At 32.7% G+C, this 20,821-nt stretch overlaps 2 protein-coding genes across 2 annotated transcripts; both read left to right on the top strand.

Annotated features, from left to right (window-relative positions):
* Nucleotides 1–1,385: 1,385 nt before the first annotated feature.
* Nucleotides 1,386–6,480, top strand: LOC113504673 (23 kDa integral membrane protein-like). The gene is made up of 6 exons (XM_026887090.1): nucleotides 1,386–1,457; nucleotides 3,728–3,916; nucleotides 4,263–4,442; nucleotides 4,905–5,038; nucleotides 5,427–5,532; nucleotides 6,365–6,480. Exons 1-6 carry the CDS (start codon nucleotides 1,386–1,388, stop codon nucleotides 6,446–6,448), a joined length of 765 nt encoding a protein of 254 aa, XP_026742891.1. The 3' UTR covers nucleotides 6,449–6,480.
* A 1,619-nt stretch (nucleotides 6,481–8,099) lies between these two features.
* LOC113504578 (23 kDa integral membrane protein-like) lies at nucleotides 8,100–11,071 on the top strand. Its single transcript, XM_026886948.1, has 5 exons — nucleotides 8,100–8,310; nucleotides 8,669–8,857; nucleotides 10,279–10,455; nucleotides 10,640–10,879; nucleotides 10,958–11,071. The coding sequence occupies exons 1-5, from the start codon at nucleotides 8,197–8,199 to the stop codon at nucleotides 11,051–11,053; spliced, it is 816 nt and encodes a 271-aa protein (XP_026742749.1). The 5' UTR covers nucleotides 8,100–8,196; the 3' UTR covers nucleotides 11,054–11,071.
* Nucleotides 11,072–20,821: the final 9,750 nt, after the last annotated feature.

Here is a 20,821-nt window from a genome sequence, read left to right as displayed (position 1 = left end):
AGTTTCAAGTTTAGTTGAAATAATTATTAATCACATAACTTAGAAACCATATTCTGTGGTATGTGTTTTTAATTGGAAATCTAGTTAAATTTGAAAACTGTCGAGCAAAAAATGTTAGTTTCTTAGAAGAGGCAAAAATGGGAAGGTGTATTTTGATTTATCACAAAACATTTATTTTGTATAAATTTTGACTTGAGTTTTACAAATCTGAGCCAAAAAACTGTTAATGTTTGATTAAGCATTTTTACTCTTTTGTTTATCGAAATATTTATGGGTCAGAATTAGGATTATCGAAAACATGAGTAGTTTTCCTATTACGGCGGTAATTATTTCCAGGTAACTCCGTGTAGGGTTCTAAGATCTCCTATTACGGTTCTATTCATTTATCTATAAATTTAATAAATCTGTAGAAGGGTCAATTCTGTACACTGAAAATATTGAAAAAATAAACAGCAGCGAGTGACCAAACCCAAATATGTGATTAAAATTTATTTTGTCTGTCTGTATGTTCAGGCATCACGAGAAAAATAACTGTTCGATTTCGATGAAACTTGGTATAATTATACCTTATTTTTCAGTTTTATCCATAGACGTTGTTTTGTAGAACTGCGGGTGCCGGGGAAAGTGATTTAAACCCTCGAATACTATTGATTCTCAACAATTTTCCATTTGAATTTAAGGGAATACAGTTTCCTGTAGCTTTATGTTACGCCATGACAATACGCCGTTAGGCCTAACCGTATTTGGGTCCCATACATATTAGATGTCATTGTCAGAGTTACTCAAAATGGAAAAAAAACATTCACCATTAATTTGATTACGCAATTTAATAAAATCAATTTTCAATAAAGGAAAAACTTTTACTAACACATTAATATTATTAAATAAATATTATTTGTACGGAACTTTAATGAATATAAGTTCTGACCCTCCGTATTAGGAGCCGTCTACCGCAGTAATAGGATCAGAGCAAAATTTTACCTCCGTATTAGGGAAAATCGACCAGACTATTTAAATATTTTTTTTAAATAAGAAATATCATCAACAGAATCATAGGCTCAACCGCAGTACAAAATATAAATTCCACTTTTAACGATAGAATTTTTTTCCACCTTTAGAAATACCTACAAATGCTTATTTTTGTTTCTTACTTTCAAATGTTGCGAAATACCTCCGTAATAGGTGCTTTTACCTTATCACAATAATTTACAGACAGTTGCGACACTGGATCGATGTTGCCAGACGGCAGGCTACCACACTGCCTTCTAAATATTTAATCATTCACCTGTAGGTTCCCATAGAGCAGGGAATATTATGGTGAGCCTCATTCAATGTCATATTATTATGTTCACGATACCATGTAGACATACAATAAACCGTTCAAGATGTTGAATTTTGTAGAGATCAGCAAAGGATGCGCTAAAGTTCTGTTGCTTGTGTTCAATATATTGTGTATCGTAAGTATTTTGTGTTTTATTATTGTTTTTTTCATATTTATTTATTTTAATAACACGGTTTGGTTTACTTAAGTGTATTTATCGGAATAGCAAGACTAGTGTCGGATTCAACCGGGTCGCGAGTTTTTTTTCATAGTTCATTCACCATTACATAATTAGATACTTATAGGATATTTCTATGTAAACAAAATGATCAGTCATTGTATTATAATCGTTCTATTTTGATTTTCGTTCATTAGGATAAATAAGAAATAGAGATATTCAACAAGTCGTTTTTTCTGGAGTATAATCATCATTGTGTTTATGGATTTTATATTTACTTATTTTGACAGTTTTTTTCACGACTCCCGCATTCAGGAACTTAATCCTTGTGTCGCGGGGGTTTCACAGACATTCAAGCACATGCATAAACACACCCAGAGAGCATTCGTTGATCACACAGATTAATTACAGTATCATTGTTGACAGACCTAAGAATGACTAAAATACTTTAACAGTGCACTTATCTAAGTACATAAGTAAAGTGTTAAAAGTGAGTACAAATGCGTGTGCCATTGCTAACCCTTCTAAGATTATGAATGATTAAAAAACCATTTTTAAGTTCTTATGTACTTACCTACATAAATATACTCTGAAAGTGCGAATGCTCCTTATAAAACTTTTCACTTAATCATTAATTTTAAAACCTATAGAATAGGGCCAAGTATTTAATTAAATACTGTTACCAATGATATATTATACAAAGAGGGCTAATACAATTTAACTAAATAGTAAAAACTTATACCAACCAATTAGTATTATTCACCTATGGAATTTCAATATCTTGAGTTTACCCGTCATATAAAACTTACAAAAGACCTCTTTTTATAACTGCCTCGTATTACACTGCAGATATAATTAGTAATACGCGTACCGTAAAACGGAATATGATTGCCTTCATTTAAGTGGACCGTCCTACATCGCCAGTTGCAAGCTCTAACAAAGGAATATCGATCCCTTTATTATAAATTTATAGGAAATGCCAATCGGAGCGATATAGGGTAAGACGGTCTATCAGGAAAATTGCGCATTTATATTGTATGATGGCGAAATAATTGATATATGAATATGATCTAAAAGCATACTTATTAGGATTCCGGAAAAATTGGACCTTATTAGTGAGGCACTGCTCTCTGTTCACTCGTTCACCATCAGGCTGCACCGTGATCCGTGATAGCTAGACAGCTGTAATTTGACATTTCACGCAAGATCTATTGCCGCTATGACAACTAATACTATAAATAGAATTCGGAGTTGAGAAACGGTTGCTTTAAGCCTATTTTACAGAGCCTTCTTTTTTATAACGACTGCCGTACAAATGAATTTAACCCTATTATCGCGGGGGGTTTTACAAATAGTCAAGTCGCATATGAAGTCCAGACCAAGTACATATAAGTAATTGTGTATCACACAAATTAATCATTGTTAATGTTTGATATTTACTTTAATCACTCATGACATATTTCGAAAACCTCCAGTTATACTAATTCGTCCCTTAACCTTAATCAAACCTATACCTATCATTTTCATATAATATGTGTAATATTGCCTAACCATCAATTTACTATGCAACACCGACACTAAGTGGTTATCAACATGTTAGACAATTGAAAAGGGCTTGGTAACAGCTACCCTGTTATTTGTTTCTAAAACAACCAGCCTATGTCTATTGTCGACATGCGACCTGTCACGAAGTATTATCGATTCTGATATATTTTGATGAAAAACTAGCTGCAGACCCAGCAAACGTTGCCATATAAGTTATTCTTAAGAAATATCTAGTCAAGAAAATATTACATAATTTTTTGGTGGTAGACCAACATTTTGAGGGATGACAAATTGATGATGTCCGATTCACAGACCCAATATGCACGCAAAATTTTATCGAAGGATTTCATCTGAAAACATCGCGCACCAGTATTTAAAATATAATAGCAGATTGTAATCTGAGATTCACAAAAATATTGTGTGTGACCTAAGTTATATTCTAGATTAAAAGTTTTTGATTGAACTTGATCAGAGAACGCTTCGATCATGATTTGATCTGGTCGGATTAGTTGAACAAGGGTTCCACCACCTTCGAAAGTAAGACAGAGAGCGAGACAGCACTATATACGTTTTAGTCCCTTTTCCACTAATACAACAAGATACCTAATTAGTTCAACCAAATCCCTCATCACTCTAGGTAGGCCTCTCATTGAACAAATTAACAACAGATTTTGTGTCACCAGTTGATAGCACTATGCACCTTCGGGTTCGCGGTGGTAGACATCCGAGTCTTGAGACAGTACAGCGAGGAGCAGGCGACGGGCACCGTCACCGGCGACGTCATCATCCTCGCTGCCAGTCTGCTGCTCATCGGGGTCGCGACACTCGGCTGTGTTGGTGCTGGACGGGAGAATGTTAAGATGCTGTACTTGGTAAGTTGAATCAACGGTAAGAGGAAGGGAGACTGTGAAGGTTTTTTGGAAATGACTGAGATTTAGCATTCATTTTCGACTACGCGTCACCGACTATTGAAACCAAACTTTGTTAGCCATCATGTACCTATCCATTCTTCAAATTCACCGTCTGTAAAAGCAACATTCTAGTTATAATTATTTGTTACAAATCTTCAGTGGTCGTCTATATCACCACAATTGCTGACCTCTCTTTTCTAATTACAATTGTCTTATTAAATGCTGTCATTAAACCGCACTTTCCGAAGCTATTTGATTATGAAATCATCTTCATCATCAAGATTTACACCATCATCGTCTCCCCCAGTACGTAGGCTTCGTGATGATAATGGTGATCTTGGAGCTGCTGATCGCGATCTACGTGTCGGTGCAGCGCTTCGGCCTGCAGTTCAGGGTCACCGACTGGATCCGAGAAGACTTCTATAGGAACGTCACGGCGGAGGAGCAGGACCAGCACGACGACCTGTGGAATGAGCTGCAGATTACAGTAAGAGATGATAGGGAACTATTTTGAACTACTAATTCTGTAACTTAACCTTTTCGCAAGAAAATGTGACTGGGTTTCAAAAATCAGACCAGTACAGGAAAACTCCGGAGTTCCGAAATGCTAGCAATTTGATGTCAAATCAGTATGTACTGATTATTAAAAGAAATAGCTTGAAGTTACACGAGAATTAAAAAAATAGAAGAAAATTGTCGTAATTGAAGTCGATTGCATCATTTCGAGTCGTTAATATTATTTAAAACTTTAATCAAAGTAGCTAGCGTGCTTTGGCTTGCGAGCAGCCAAGTTGTCTTCTTTTAGATTTTCTTATAAAAATGACAACATAAAATCATCTTCTACAACAAAGCTGCTTTAAATCTGCGAGCTCTTTTAAGCGTGATCAGATTTTAAACAGTAACACTTTGTGGTATAATAAAAAAAACCTTCTTTTTGTAATGATTTTAGTATGAATGTTGCGGTCTCAATGGTCCTGAAGACTACGTGGCCTTAGGACATCAGATCACACTGTCGTGCTGCCCGAGAGCTTACAACGCCCGCACTGAGAACGCGAGGAAACTACTCTACAAGTCTTGCGTTGAGTAAGTTTAGAGAAAAAACGTTTTAAAAAGTGTTTTAATGAAAATTGAATTTTGGCCATAAAATGATGGTAGCAAATAACATTTCAGTACCACTGCACTGTGTTTACTACTGTCCTTCCATCTATTTCTTGATATGATCTTTTTCTATATTTTGAGTTGATATATTATGCCAATTTATTGCAAATAACATATTTAAGACTAGTTAGGGCCCGCCCGTACAAAACGAAAGTGATACCAAGGGAACAAAAAATCGGGATAAAATATATCCTTAACCCATTTATTAGTTTTACCGTGAAAGAGTAACAATCATTCATGCATACAGATTTTCGCGTTTTGCGTGATTAGTAGGAAGTAGGATGGAAGAAATAATATTTATTTCGTTGCCCAGGTCCATGACGTATTACAAAGATGGCTGTGAGGAAGAGATCCTGGACATCTTGCGATCTGATGCGGACTGGTTACTTGGTGTCGCTGTCATCAGCTTTTGGTTCGAGGTTATGCATTTGATAACTGATTCTTTTAGTTAAAGTACTTTAGAATTCATTTTATATATCATAGGAGTCTAAACTGAATGTTACACCGATTTTTCAATACACCTTTTTGCTCTCCACCCAAAAAAAAATTAAACTAAGTATGTTCAGATTAGCTGTCCTTCAAATTTCTATTGGTGCTTTCAAACTTAAAACAGCTTTAAATAAATTAGAAATCAATTTTACATCACCATCTATAAGATAGAAAAGACTTCCTGACATATTCCCAAAGAGCTTATTCTACGCCGCAACTGTTTCCATTGCATTCTATTGAAAAGTTGAAGGCTGTTCGTGACGTGATATTTACGTCAAGTCGTCCACTTTAATATGCTGCTTCGTCCCCATGCATAATACACCCCTCCGGCCACCATACAGCCTGTACAGTTGCAGCGAGTATTTCTGGTTCACTCGATTATTTACGAAGGAGTTGCTACAGGCTGATTGGTTTTATCATTGCTTGAGTAATTTTTTCAGTAATATTTTTTTCTTTATTTCATAAAAAGAAACGACTTCCGCAGTAAAAAAATTCTCCTTATATCAAGACACAAACATTCAAGTCAGCTGACTGACTGGTTAACTACGACAACCCCGCTATTCATCAAATTAAAAAAAAAGTACTTATGTATCTTATAACTATTAATTAGAGATCCTAAATCAAAGTTGTGGATGTCTTATTCTTATTTTGATAGGCATGAGAATCTCTTAATTTCTTTGTAACTCTTCATGCAATATCATACTAAAAACACCAGCTAAAGCAGAAATAATATTAAAAATGTAAATGGCATATTGATTGCAGGCGGCCAGCATCGTCCTCGCTATGTGGGTATCGAGCCACCTGAAGAACAGCGTGCAGGTGTACCGGCACACGGTTAAATACTAATTGTATGCAATTACAACATTCTATATGCAAAATGTCGTTTCATTTATTTAACTCCTTTGTCTAGTTGTTTTGTTATTCCTTGGTATATGGACTATAGATGTACTTACACTATAGTAGATACTGATGATGGATATTCTTATCATTATCACTTTTTATTTTAAAGATGGACGAGAGATATTTTGTTGTAACCTAGTTGACTATGAAGATTCTTCTTAATTCTTCTGCATGGGAATGACATTTGAAAGCTGCACAACTAGTAATTAGTAACAAAATAAGGGTGAAGCTCTTTTTAGGCCTACTAGAAAGAAAAACAATTAGCTTTGATTGGTTTAAGAACAGACTTGCATATGAGAGGTCTGATGTAATAGATCACAATATTCGTTTAGGAAATATTTTTGGCCTATATTGTCTGTACAACAATTGCGAAAGCTTTTGTTGTTTGAGAGCAGGTCATGTTTTCTCTGATGGGCTAGGCAGTAGGCTCAATAAGTACTTATCAATATCAAAATATATGATTTATCAACAATACATACAAACGCTTATGTTACTAAGAGAGCTTCATTTTCTACATAATATTTAAATGCGAGGTAATCTTAAGCAACATATTTTATTCCTTCAGTTTCATAACAAAGAAAGCCGCATTTTCCTAAGGATTTATTCATGTAGAAAAGGCTTCGCGGTCTGTTATTATTGCTTGTTGTTTTATTATATTGATCCAGTTAGAAATAGACAAGCAACCGCGTGACGGTGCCGTCACACAATTATAAAGTGACCTATTTGAAAAAGTGCATAAATTATATTAGTAGGGGCCGGTCGATATGTCATGTCAATTAATAACAGTACCACTAATACATAGCAAAAATATTATATGATGTACAAAGGAGTTTGCACCTTAACGACCAAGAAAGAAGTTTCAAAGTTAATGTGGTAGTCATAACAAAGAATTTTAAAACAAAGTCGAAGAAGTTTAGTTTATTGGAATATAGTTCTTATGACGTTAAAGACAAGAGCTATTACGGTTGCATGAATAATGTTGTGTGAAAACAAAGACTGGTGAAGACGGACCCTGAAGTGTGGGTACGTGGACACGTGGGTTCCCACATTCTATTTATTGCGACCGTGGTAGTAGCGGAGAGGGTAGCGGAGCGGATTGAAACTAAATATTTGAACAGATTTTAACCGCACTTGGTATTTAGTGGTATTAGAAATTATTTCAGAACTTTTGTTGTGAACACTGTAATTCATGCGGTGGTCCCTGAAAGTGTGAGCAAAAGCTAGTGTCAAAAAAAGAAAAAAGAAATTAATCTCTTATCAGGTTCAAATCAAATACGACACTAGTTGTGCAGTTTCAAAATATCATTCTGTCATAATACGGGCTCCAAATCAAATGCTAATACTATCTCCTTATATTATAAACGTTTGAATGTATGTCTGTTCCTCCTTCACGCAAAAGCCACTGTACGGATTGAGATAAAACACAAATAGTTTATAACCAGGACTGACACGATTTGTAGCAGGCGGGCCCGCGGTCGACGCAAGTCAATTTTCCCTTATGATAAAATTTGCTTTTGAATGTCATAAGCAAATCCTAAGAAACACCTTTAATCCAACTGAAATGAATGAATCATACATATTTAACAAGCCCGCTGCCCGCTCCGCTCGCTACCGTACCCTAACGAGTAATCACCGGTAGGTCGTCAAATGCATTGATCGATATTATAGCCCTAAGTCCTAAGCCTTCACTTCCGATGTCCACTCCGACCATAACGGACACAGCCCTAGAAGTCGGCTTCAACAAAATGAAATCGAGAAGTGTGCGCTGCATGAAGTTCTTTTTAACTCTCTTCAATATTATTTGCATTGTGAGTTGATGTTTTATAAGTTTCTTCTTAAATTTTCGTATCTTTTTAATATTTTTGTTATTGGATTTCGTAATTTATTTTTGAAACATTCTGGTGTTGTTTTTTTTTATTTTAGAATCTAGTGTCGTTGGCTCTATAAATTTAAATTCTTAAACTTTTTTTTTTAGAACAGCGTGAAGTTTAAATTCGTAACGTTGCTGCTACAACATTTTTTGTTCTTTCATTATTTTCATTGTAGTTTTTTTTGTCTGAAATTTTGAATTTAATCGACCACTTATCACTTCTCGACTATCCGTTTTCCTTTTTTCTCCTTGTAGCTCACTGATACCGTAATATTAAACATTTGTTCATATTTCAGATCTTCGGATTGATTTTGATGGCAGTATGCGTGATCAACATGCGAGATAAGAAGTCGCAGCCGGAGCAGCAGTCAGCTCTCTCCAGGGGGGTGCTGTCCTTTCTACTCACCATCGGCCTGGCGCTGGTCATCACCGCCATTCTTGGCTGCATCGGAGCTTTAAGAGAACATCTTAAGACACTTTATGTGGTAAGTGTATTTTTGATACTTGCTAAGGTCTGTGTTCAATAGCGAGTTGATTTTTTTAAAGTGATTATTGTTTTGTTTTTTCTGTTGTTGTTTATTAATTTATTGTGGCGTAAATGTTGTTTTTAATAGAGTCCAGTTTTTTTGTTGGAAGTTAAAGTATAACTTCAGTTTCAAGGTCTTTATTGATTTTTGACTCGTTTTTTTTAATAACTGTATCATATGGAATATAAATTTATTGAGCATTTAGGATTGAGTTAATTAAATACACGTGAAATATTTTACGAATGCGAATTAACTTTGAAAGTTTAGCTCAAATGTTTTCAGACTACATCAAAAAGTTAAGATAGGCAAAATATTTTGAAGATTCATTGTATCATTTAATTATTTTAATTACGTCACCTATACAATATGTTTAAATAGAGGAATGATAGAATAAGTAGCTATTTATCGAGTCTTTCATTTTTTTGCTCGTATCATAATACTTATAATTTTAAAATCCGACAACAATTCAAAACGTAAACCTCTTCCGAAAAAAAATCCCAAGTTATCATTACGATGTGAATCAGACTAGTGGGATCGATACTCGTGTTGATACAGACAATATTTTCGTAGGCCCTGCCATCACGGCGCTCATACACGACCCGATCAATATGCTACCGATTAAACACACCATCCTTGTACATAGTTAATTAGCTTTCAAGGATTTACTAATGATGATAATAGTGACAGTTGTGTTTGTGTGTGTGTGTGTGTGTGTGTTGTTTTGATTAAGTTACTTTTTAGATGATTTTTACCGTTGCCTTTCTAAAGGGTAAAGACGGAATCTTATTATTGAGGCTCCGCTGTCCGTCCGTCTGCCGCTATGCTGTATCTCACGAACTGCAATAGCTAGATTGTTGAAATTTATAAATATGGTTTTTATTTTGCCGCTGTTATAAAGATTATGTTTTACATTTATGCAGCATTTTGTTTTATTTATTTTTTAATTCCTTTTATTTATTAAATGTGGTATTAAGTATTTTATTAAAGTTTTTAATTATTCTCTACTAAACTATTTGTTACCTATTGATTTTAACCGGGCTTGGAGTATTTAAATCTATTTTTTTTGGCAGTCGTGCGATCTTCGTTAGTTACTAAAATAAATATTGTATAAAAATGAGTTCAGCATATTTGGTTCATTATTAAAAGAAAGTTGTCTTCTCGTCCTCCTTCGGGTCATTCAAATATAATCTTTCGAAAGTACTTTCGAAAGGTATTAAATAAAAACTTTAAATTATTTATGGTTACGAAACGGTGAAGGGCGAAATTGGGTGCTGTCCAATGTGATTTGACCTTCAAAAAGTGCCACTTAGTAGCCTTAATTAAATAAATGACTTTTGATTTCATTTGATTTGAAGTTACAAATAAAATTTACTCCCCAGCATGCAGGCTTCTTCATATTCCTGGTGTCAGTGGAGCTGATCGTGGGGGTGGGGGGCGCGGTGCTGAGCGCGTGGGTGGGGGGCGGCAGCGAGCTGCGCGTGCAGTTCTACAGGAACACCACCATCGATGACGAAACCGCCAAGTACCACAGCTTCTGGGATGATCTGCAGTCTGATGTAAGGAGTCATTTGAAAAGTTAAAAAAAAAATTGATGGAAAATTGAGCCTCAAATATAGAATTAGAAGTATTGCTTGCAAGACATAAGAATTTTTGACAACGATAAACAATTATGACAAAATTAGTAAAATAGATGTCAATCTTATTGAGTACAAATAAAAAAACTTCTTCTTGTCTGTCTAGAACCAATGCTGCGGTGTCGACGGCCCACAAGACTACGCTATAATACACCGCGACATCCCCGCGTCTTGCTGCGCACGCGCACATCCGCTGCGCGAGGGCGGCGCTAGGCGTCACTTACATGCCAACTGTTTGACCGACCGGTCGTATTACATGCGCGGCTGCGAGGAAGCGTTAAGGCAGAAGAAAGCATTTAAAGGAAACATTTTTATATCGACTGGAATTATATTTGCTTTGATAGAGGTAAATATTTTTTAAACGACTATATTTAAAGCTTTTGGTTTAAAAAAATATTAAAAAAGGTTTTTATTTAATTTTCAGGTTCTTTGCATCGTGTTGGCTATTTGGATGGCTAGGACGGTTCGCTCTGAACGTAGAAAACTTCAGGCTAACTTACAGGCACATTTTGAAACTTAATAGAAAACATTCACACTTTAAACATTTTTACGTAATTAATATCACCTTCAGTATTATTCTACTTAGTCACTTACAATAAAAAATGTAATTATAAATTTAATTAATTAAGATTATGCACTAAGATTTTATAAGTTATTTGTTTTTAAGTCTAGTTTTAAATATTTAAAAATAATAAGGTAAAGGAGCGCCCCACTCGTCAATTTCTATTAGATGCAAATAATTTCAGGATCCGTTACTATTGAAATTATATCATTCAGCTTTAGGTATTAAGTTTGCGTTCTTTTGTTTATAATATTCAAGTAAAATCTATTTGTTTCGGTACTTAGAAAAGGTAAACAATATAACAATTAAAGGTTACCAAATCAAATACCTTTAAAAAAGTCTTTTAACATGCGTTTGTGTAAAAAGAGACATCAAAATTGTTTGCCATTTTTAAGGATCTTAAGAAGCAGAGTGTATTCTACTAGAAAGCGTTCGTTATTTCTTTTTTAGTTTGATTTAGTACTTTATTGTACGTTGTCCGATTCATTATTTTTTCAAAGCCCCTGCAAAAAAACAGTTCCTTTAAATGCATTTAGAATTAGTATAATTAGGATTTAATTAAGTAATTTTAGTTGTAATATAGTACAATAGTTTTAAATAATTGTAGGTAATAGTTTTAAGCCGGTTTAATACAAGTGATTGTTTAGAAAAAAAAATATTTTGAAAAAAATAACAGTTAAGCTGAGTATGATTCACGGTCTTAATTGTTTATAAAGATTGGCAAATTTAAAAGTACTTTCAGTTTTCATAATGAAAAACTTTATTCAACACCTTAATAAGTTATTTGAAATTTAAAAGTTATATTATTGAATTAAATAAAAAGTTTCTGAACAGGTTAACCGGGCCTTTTAATATTTAATTATAAAAATAACATTAACTATCAATAGTATGTACCAATAAATGTTTTGGTTTGATTTTTCGCGTCAATTTAGCTGCAAACTGTGATAATATGTAGATGGATTAATCAGCTGTGGCTGTCAAGCCTTTGGGTCCAAAAACTAGTATACTTAACTCATTAAAGCTTTCTTTTGAATTTTTTAACTTAATTTTTAATCATCGGAGTATACTTTTTACATTATTGCACGCAAAATAAATATTTTAACACTAGTTTTAAGTAATTTAAGTCGGTATTGTAAACGGGGTGTTCAGTGGACCAACAAATAGAACTATACATATAAGTAGGTATTAAAGGTACACTTAATTATAAATTGACCGTAGACAAGTTACATTTCTATAAAAGTTAATGCTTAATGTTAATGCTTAAACCTATGACAAGCCTGTGTCACTTATCTCTGATTGGTCATTTCTATACAAAGATTCTAACGTGCTTAGCGTTAATTTGCTTGCTTTGACAGTCATTACGAGTAGTCAGAAGCAAAGTAGAAAGTCTGACAACCAGTCTAACTTAAGGGTATCGTGTTGCCCAGGTAACTGGGTTGAGGAGGTAAGTTAGACAGTCGCTCGTTGTAAAACTCTGGTACTTAGATGACACCGGTTAGACTGGAAGCCGACCCCAATATAGTTGGTAAAAGGCTAGAATGATGATGATACTAAGATCCTACATTCGTATAGACGCCTTTCTTTCTGTCGTGACAAAATAATAACAGATCATTAAGCCAAAACTTTAACTTCCAGTTTCGTTAACAATAAAACAGCATTATTAAACATCGTGGTTTAAAGTGCTGTCATGTGACCCTGTAAACCTTGCCCCACATTTTTTTCGCGACGATAAAAAAGCGCTTATATATTATGTCTATCATCAATTACGTTATAGAAATGTCACTTTCCTACGGTTTATCTAATTATAACTTATCTAATTATTTATCTTATAGCACTATTAACTTTTGTACCAGCTTCAATAAGTCTTAATCTATAAATTTAAAATCTGTAAATGAATAGCAGTCGAGAAAAGCCTAAACGACTTATTGAGTAATAGTTACAAAGCTCTGTCTAACAAATATGTATTTTAGTTCGATGTCCAAGGCGATTAGCACACCACATCGGGCACAGCGAGAAAAGAATCTGTAGCAATCCGTTACTACCTATAATCTTGTCCATTGTAAGAAGGACCTTTTGATAACTGATAAAATAGACCAAAGATAGCACGTAAATAAGATTCAATTTACAATTAAAAATCATTTTAAACTGGTTGTTCCTTTCTGAAACAAATTAGCATCGATTTCTTTCTCACTTTTTCTTCTTTTAGAATAGTCGAAATCATGGTTAGTACCTACCACCAGCTGTGCGCGTTGCCGTGTGTTAATCACCTTATTTAAATTGATTATACATTGAAGAAGTTTTGTTTTTAAATCTCAAGTAATTAATTATCATTAGTGGTATTCCCACACTAGATATATTAAATTAGACTAAGTTAAAGCAAAATGATGTATGTACAATAAAATATTAGAGCCTTCATTTCGAATTCCCTTTTAATACAAGGATGAAATAATTATGCTTGTAGACAATTACAATAATTTCGCAATAAAATTTAACTTTGAGATAATGCGTCTATATTTTGTAACAATAATTATATTTAATTAACATTTTTTTGGTATAATTTCTAAAAGCGTTGTTTATGATAAAAGGACTTATGCCCATGAAAATACCTTTATTGAAAAGTGACATGACGTTGATTTGTCACTTTCATAGAATACATTTGAATTACTCGATCAGCGCTTTTAGAAATGACAATTTTAAAAGCACTTCAAATTGTCAATGTCATCTGTCAACTTTGGAGGAAATCAAAATTATTTTTCCATAGTATGTGAAGTAAAAAAGTACAACCTTAAATTATTTCCATCTTTTTCATATATTTTGTTAAATGGGAATTGTTTACGTTAAGTTAGTTTAGGTTTGGGAACTAAGACGCATTAGGTCACGAAATTGTTAAACAGAAATAACCAAAATTATATTCTTTTTTAACTTTAAAATTTACTTGGCTTATTTATTTTTTATTCCACGCATTAATAATATCGAATTAATTGGATAGTTTCGTATATTTGCTTTTTAACACTTAGCTGTTAAGCCTTATTTTTACTTCATAATTAAGGTAACAAGTAAGTTAAGGGTTAAACCCAAGTTGTATTAAGATTATTACTTAAGCATCTAGAATAAGATAGAATCTAGTTTTGAAGGTTTTTTCAGCACTTAGCTTCGCGTGTTTTCACGCTTATGTATATTTTAAGTACCACTAAATAAGGGATTGCTAAAAGCAATAAGTGCAGTATTCTAAATTAGTAATTAATAATTAACTATAACACGTTATGTATGTTATCTCATGTACAGTCATATACAAAAGTGGATAAACAAAATTAAATTGATAAACTATCAGAAAGGCTCAGAGGCATTTTCAACAATGTCTTCTACCATTGAGTATCTTGTGATCCTAATAGTGATCATAGACTTTGTCTATGACTGTACAATGCAATGTATCAAAAACTATCAGCTGCTTATCTGCCGACTGAGATATTGGTAGTTTAGAATCATCTGAATTATTTTAATAGAAATAACCCCCGAAACTATATTAAGAACCTTGTAATAACAGCAATAGCTTTTAAACTGCTGCAATATATTGCTGAATTTCATGAAATGGGGTTAGATAACTATCGGTCAATACAGGATGTATATATTTTATTTAGAAATTTCGAGTAAATACGTACTTTTGTTTAAGTGCAAGAATAAAGTGCACTTATGTAGATATTAAATGAATATCTAGTCAAGTTGAGTCTTAAGTACAGTCAGCGCCAAAAGTCGATGAACAGAATCAACTTTACAAAACAGCTGTTCACAATAAAATGCCATAAGTTATAGTCGCCACTGGGAAACAAAATAGAATGTACACCAGAAAATTTACAAAAGTCGCTAAACACGAGTATTTCAAAAGTATCTGTGCACTAGTATTCCTAATGTCGCTGAACATCATTCTATCAAAAGTCACTAAACAGCAGAAAAAACAAAATTAGGCTAACAAAGTATATTTTTAATGTTGCCGTGACTGTGTTAATGTACCTACTTTTGACACTTATGTTGTTGAGCTACTTTTGGGACAGTGCTTGCTGTATCTATATCAATACAATTTATAACTTTAAAAATGCTGGACCGATTTTGATACAATTTGAATGGAGTGACATTTAAAAACATGAACATTTAGAATTTTTTAATCCATTGAAATGAAACTACATTTACGGATTTTACCGCAGTTTAATTTTAGATATTAGTTCCCGACGTTTCGACACCTTCGCAGGTATCATGGTCACGGGCAGACTGAGATGGTGTTTGTCTTTCTTGTCTTGTTTCTACCTTCATATTTTAATTAATTATTTGTTGTCCGACACTGTGTCTTGATGTCTTGCAGCGCTGCTCTTGTGTTTGGCCTTGAGTTTATTTATTATTGGGTCCCAAGTAGGTGATATCTTCCAGCCATCTTCTCTATTGAAATTAGGGTGTTTCTTAATCTTAGTACTCCGCGAAGAGGCTTCCGTCAACTGGGACCGCAATTAAGGCTTGTATTCTCGCTAGTGACCTTGTGCATTTGGACGAGTGCGGGGATGATATAGATGCAGTATTTATACGGGACGCATTTTTAAATAGTTATTATAGAAATCAGACATAAATTTAAAAAGTAACCAAACCAATTCATTTTCCTATTGCAAAGCAGTAGATTTTTTCCAATGTTCTTTTATTAAAAAGGTTTCACTAAGGATCTTGAAGGAGGTTTCACTTTGAGAAGAAGGTTTCGTTAACAATATCTAAAATATTTTCATTTGAATTATTACTTAAAGTAATAAATGAAATATGTGAAATAATAAATTTTATTTAAAATATATTTTTTTATATTATTTTAATATTTTACAAAAAAATAATGGATTAAAAATTCTAAATATCCATGTTTTTAAATGTCACTCCATTCAAATTGTATCAAAATCGGTCCAGCATTTTTATAGTTATAAATTGTATTGATATAGATACAGCAAGCACTGTCCCAAAAGTAGCTCAACAACATAAGCGTCAAAAGTAGGTACATTAACACAGTCACGGCAACATTAAAAATATACTTTGTTAGCCTAATTTTGTTTTTTCTGCTGTTTAGTGACTTTTGATAGAATGATGTTCAGCGACATTAGGAATACTAGTGCACTGCACAGATACTTTTGAAATACTCGTGTTTAACGACTTTTGTAAATTTCTGGTGTACATTCTATTTTGTTTCCTAGTTGCGACTATAACTTATGGCATTTTAGTGTGAACAGCTGTTTTGTAAAGTTGATTCTGTTCATCGACTTTTGGCGCTGACTGTACATACCTTATATTAGAGTTTATTTTTAAAAGTAGTTTTTGTGCACTTTGAATAAAATAGGTATAATTTGTAAAGGAATGTATGTAAGAGATCTGCAAGCATGTTAAAAAGTCTAAAATTAACACTTAACAATATGATGTCTTCAAGTTATTTTTTGGACCTAAGGTCTTTGTAAACGAGCCAACGTAAGTTTTAGACATCAGAATCAGAAATCATTTTAAGTTTTGTGACTAAAACTGTTAAAAATATTTTTTAAATAACAAAAATGTACGACCGTCTTAATGAAAACTACTGACCCACACTTGATAAAATTTGCAAATGACATCAGCACATGGCATAGAATCAGTTACTTCATGTAAAAAAAAGGAATCAACGAAATTGGGTCCTCCATTCCGAAGTTCAAAAATATCGAGGAATTGAGAACCTTTGAAGTCGGTTGAAAATAAATGAACTATTATACGTTGCCTCGTCCCTCGTAAACCACAGTAAGAAGTTCGAGGAAATAAAGACAACTACAGGTTACCAGGTTACAAGAAAGAGAAGGGAGTCCGTTTGTGTGATTATAATAATTCTTATTTGTAACTCATACTTTTAAGGTATTCGCGTCTCTTTAATATTTGTTCACGCCTATTTCTTTGCTGTACGGTAATAATAGCTCTCGGAGGGGCAGAGCGTGGTAAATATAAGATAGCGGATAGATTTAAGAGTAGATTATAATTTCGAGTCAGTTTTAAGTATTTTTTCATTTTTTACGTATCTGTGTATAAGTACAGGTATGTACAAGCGCTATTTCTTAGGGACCTTATAGTATATGTATAGTTTTTTTATATTTAAGTCAATAATGCACGTTAATAATTAAGGTTGTATCTACAGCGTGGAATTTTTTATGAGGACTTTTATTGCAATCGTTTAAAATAACATAAAGATTATTAAAGATATACAATACCTAATCGAAAGATTTGAAACATAGCAACTGACTTGGCGTTTAAAAAGAACCTGCCTTTAGCAATCTCACTGCTGGGCACAGGCCTCTTCTCAAATTAGGAAAGATTTTCAGTCACTCTTTAAATAGGGATGATGACAATTTTTTTTTTGCAGTGTCCGTCTTCTAGTTTTTTGTATAATAATGGAAACGTATTTTTTTAATTTGTCCCGCAAACATAAATTGACCAAATTACAGTGAATGAAACTTACGCGTGACGTCACGATTGAGTAAAAATTTTACTCTATCGTTACGTCACAAGCCCCCTCTCCTATACTTTAAAGCAGTTAATCTTTGTCAAATCTAGTTTTTCTGAAAAAGGAAAAAATACGTGTCTAATACTTTTCAATTATCTAACTGAGGGACTAATGAGTTTTTTTCTTTTTATCCCTATTAGTAAGTAGTAGTGTATAACTTACACTAACATTTTGGAAAATTGTGTAAGCATGTATGTGCATCCTTTTTAATTAAAAGCAGTCCTCAACAAAATTTTCATTCTGTATACAATGAGTTAGAGATTTCCTAGTCATACAATTGTTAAATATATACATTGGTACATAAACTTTTAATAGTTAGTTGTTACAAGACGTGTCTGTGAATATTGTTAAACCGTCTGTCGGAAAATGTATGGGTCTCAAATAGAACTATTTATAGGTTAAATTAAGTAGTTTTAATTAAATTTACAATACACATTACCAGTAGATAGTTTTTCACTGGGTCTTAATAATGTATTTAATAGTAAAATGAAATGGGGATGTTGAGTTTTTCAAGCCTTTCAGGTAGATTTCACGGAATTATTGGACGGTCTTGTTTTAATCCTATAGCTATTCAATCTGTTTAATCATTAATAGAATCTTTCTTGATATTAAAAAACAAGTAATACAAATAAAAAAAACATGGACTCCGCTATTGGCACGATTGGCTGTCCACGTTTCAAAATATACCAACATCCCTATTGGCCGTCAATGTGCAAAATAGTCATACCGAGTCTGGAATCCTATCACCTCTTAAAGCTAATCAATTTCAGGTGTGGAAGGGAGACGGGGCTCTACATGAGACATAGAGCTGTCTCACATACACAGTTTGTTGGAGCGAGAAAGCACAATACACGATATAGAGTGCCATCTCACTTTCACAACAACAATATGATGGTAGATCTCTAGTTTTAAAATTAGTTTTATAGTTATATATTTAAGACCTTCTTGCATATAAGTACCGTTTCAGTATTAACTGTTAGTGTATTTTCAATAGGCACAAATGTAGTTGTTTAGTTAAGCACGTATTGTAAGCCACTCAATGTGATTCTGTGATGTGTCTAACCTCCTTGGTCTGATCTTGTGTGCAAAATTTCATATGTTTTTTATTTTTGATTTAAGGAATTTAATGTGTGTTTATTATTAAGTGTCGTTAATAAAATGTTGTCACGAAATATGTGGTTTCATTTTGCGTAGTGTGGAATATTTAGAACGTTAGGTACTTGTTAGTATTCAGTCATCAAATTTGTAGGTAATGCTTACATTTCTAATCTTTACAAGAAGTTATCTGAGTTTTACAAGTATCTAAACAACTGAAAAGTAGTCTGCCCGTGACCATGATACCTGCAAAGGTCTCGAAACGTCTTGAACTAAAATCGAAAATCAAACCGCGTTAAAATCCGTAAAAGTAGTTTCATTTCAATGTCTAACATTCGCGTAAACCTAAGAAACTGGAAAAGGTTTAATGAAATATGTACCGTAAAACATACTTGACAACCTCTTTTCTGAATTCGGTGTAAATCAGACTCTGGCACACATATGATCAAATTTAATAACAATAAAAAAAACTTTTATGGAACACAGATAATTTATTTAAGAAAATCTATTGTACTGTAACAATTCGATACTAAACTCTATTAAACTTTATAATAAGTAATAATATTGCCATTTTGTTGATTAAGCTACTGAATTAATATTCTTTATTTTAAAACGTTCTTAATTCAAACACTTTGTTTATTTTACTTGACTTTTACTCTGACATTTCTTTTTTTTTTAATTAAAAAAAAATCAACAATAACTAGGTAACAAAAAAATAGAGAGCTTTTAAATAATTTTAAATAATAATGTCATGTAAAATAAATGCTAAGTATTTTTTTATTTACTTGTATTCAGTAGCTTAATTCTATGAAACGCTTACAAATAACTCTTAAAATCTATACAATTTATATCAAGGAATGAATTCATTAGTTACGAGTATGTGTGGTGGGAAATGTATAAACTGTACCTTAACATATTATGCTAATAAATTAATGACTAGTAAAGCATTATCCATACTTTAACTGGTAGTGAGCCTAACGAGAATAAAATGCTTTATTTTTTATGTACGATCCTAATTTTAATCATACTTAAGACACATTTTAATTTTATGTAATTGTTTCTTTAAAATTTAGTATTTTTTTTTACTTAAATTAACCAACATTTTTGTAATCAATTCGTTGAAATATTACCAATTATTCTTTTTTACTTTATTTTATAATAAAATATTATGTTTTATTTTTTACGATTGATATAAATATTATTAATTCTAAATAAGTGCTCGTGTCTACTCGGCTTGAGTCGGCTCCGTCGGTTATTCAAAGGTTACCGAAGTCATCAGAATTTAAATTCAAATTACGTTCTGAATATAAAAATATTTCGAAGGCTTAATATTGCATTGAATTATTTTTATTCTTATTTTATTATTTACGTTCACTAGCTTTGGTTTAATAAAATCTAATATCTAAATTTACATAATGGCGGGTCAGTCGGCGTTGCGTGATAAAATATTATTACACTTTCTCAACAATAATAACAAATGAATTACGATAATTTTATGCATTTTTTCTATGATAATGGTAACAAATGAGTTTTATTATAAGAACAACATGTTGAGTAGGTAGGTAACACAAAAATAAACATGGCAGTAAGATATTTATAGTCCTTGTCTTTAAATAGGTAAGCTATGTTGTATCAAAGTGATTTACTGAAAAAAAATATTATAAATTAAATACTAAATAGAGCTACTGTTTATCTTAGCCCCATGGGTAATAAAGTATTCCATAGCCAAATTGGCTGACAGAAATTTTGTGATTTGATAAACTGTCAAAGGTCAATGATTTTTTTTTAAACCATGCATATTGTGACCTCAGCATGTGTGTCTTGATCTTTATCATCGGTCAACCGTCGGTCACGGCTTTCACTCATAAACAAAAACATTCATAACATTGTAATAAAAATAATGTAATAATCTAAATTCTAGCCTGATTTCCCGCCATTACGTGACATGCTGCATCGCCTCTCTAGCGTCCAACAGAACAATGACGTATCACGACAAACTTTTTTAAAACATACTTTTTTAATCTCATACATAACAACAAAATAATTCATAAAACAATTTTTTTTAATACTAGTTTTAAAGAGAGGACTTTTTTTAA

Source organism: Trichoplusia ni, chromosome 22, assembly GCF_003590095.1.
Source record: "Trichoplusia ni isolate ovarian cell line Hi5 chromosome 22, tn1, whole genome shotgun sequence".
Lineage (NCBI taxonomy): Eukaryota > Metazoa > Arthropoda > Insecta > Lepidoptera > Noctuidae > Trichoplusia > Trichoplusia ni.
Note: the sequence above shows the minus strand (reverse complement) of the source record. Positions and strands in the feature narration are given on the sequence as shown.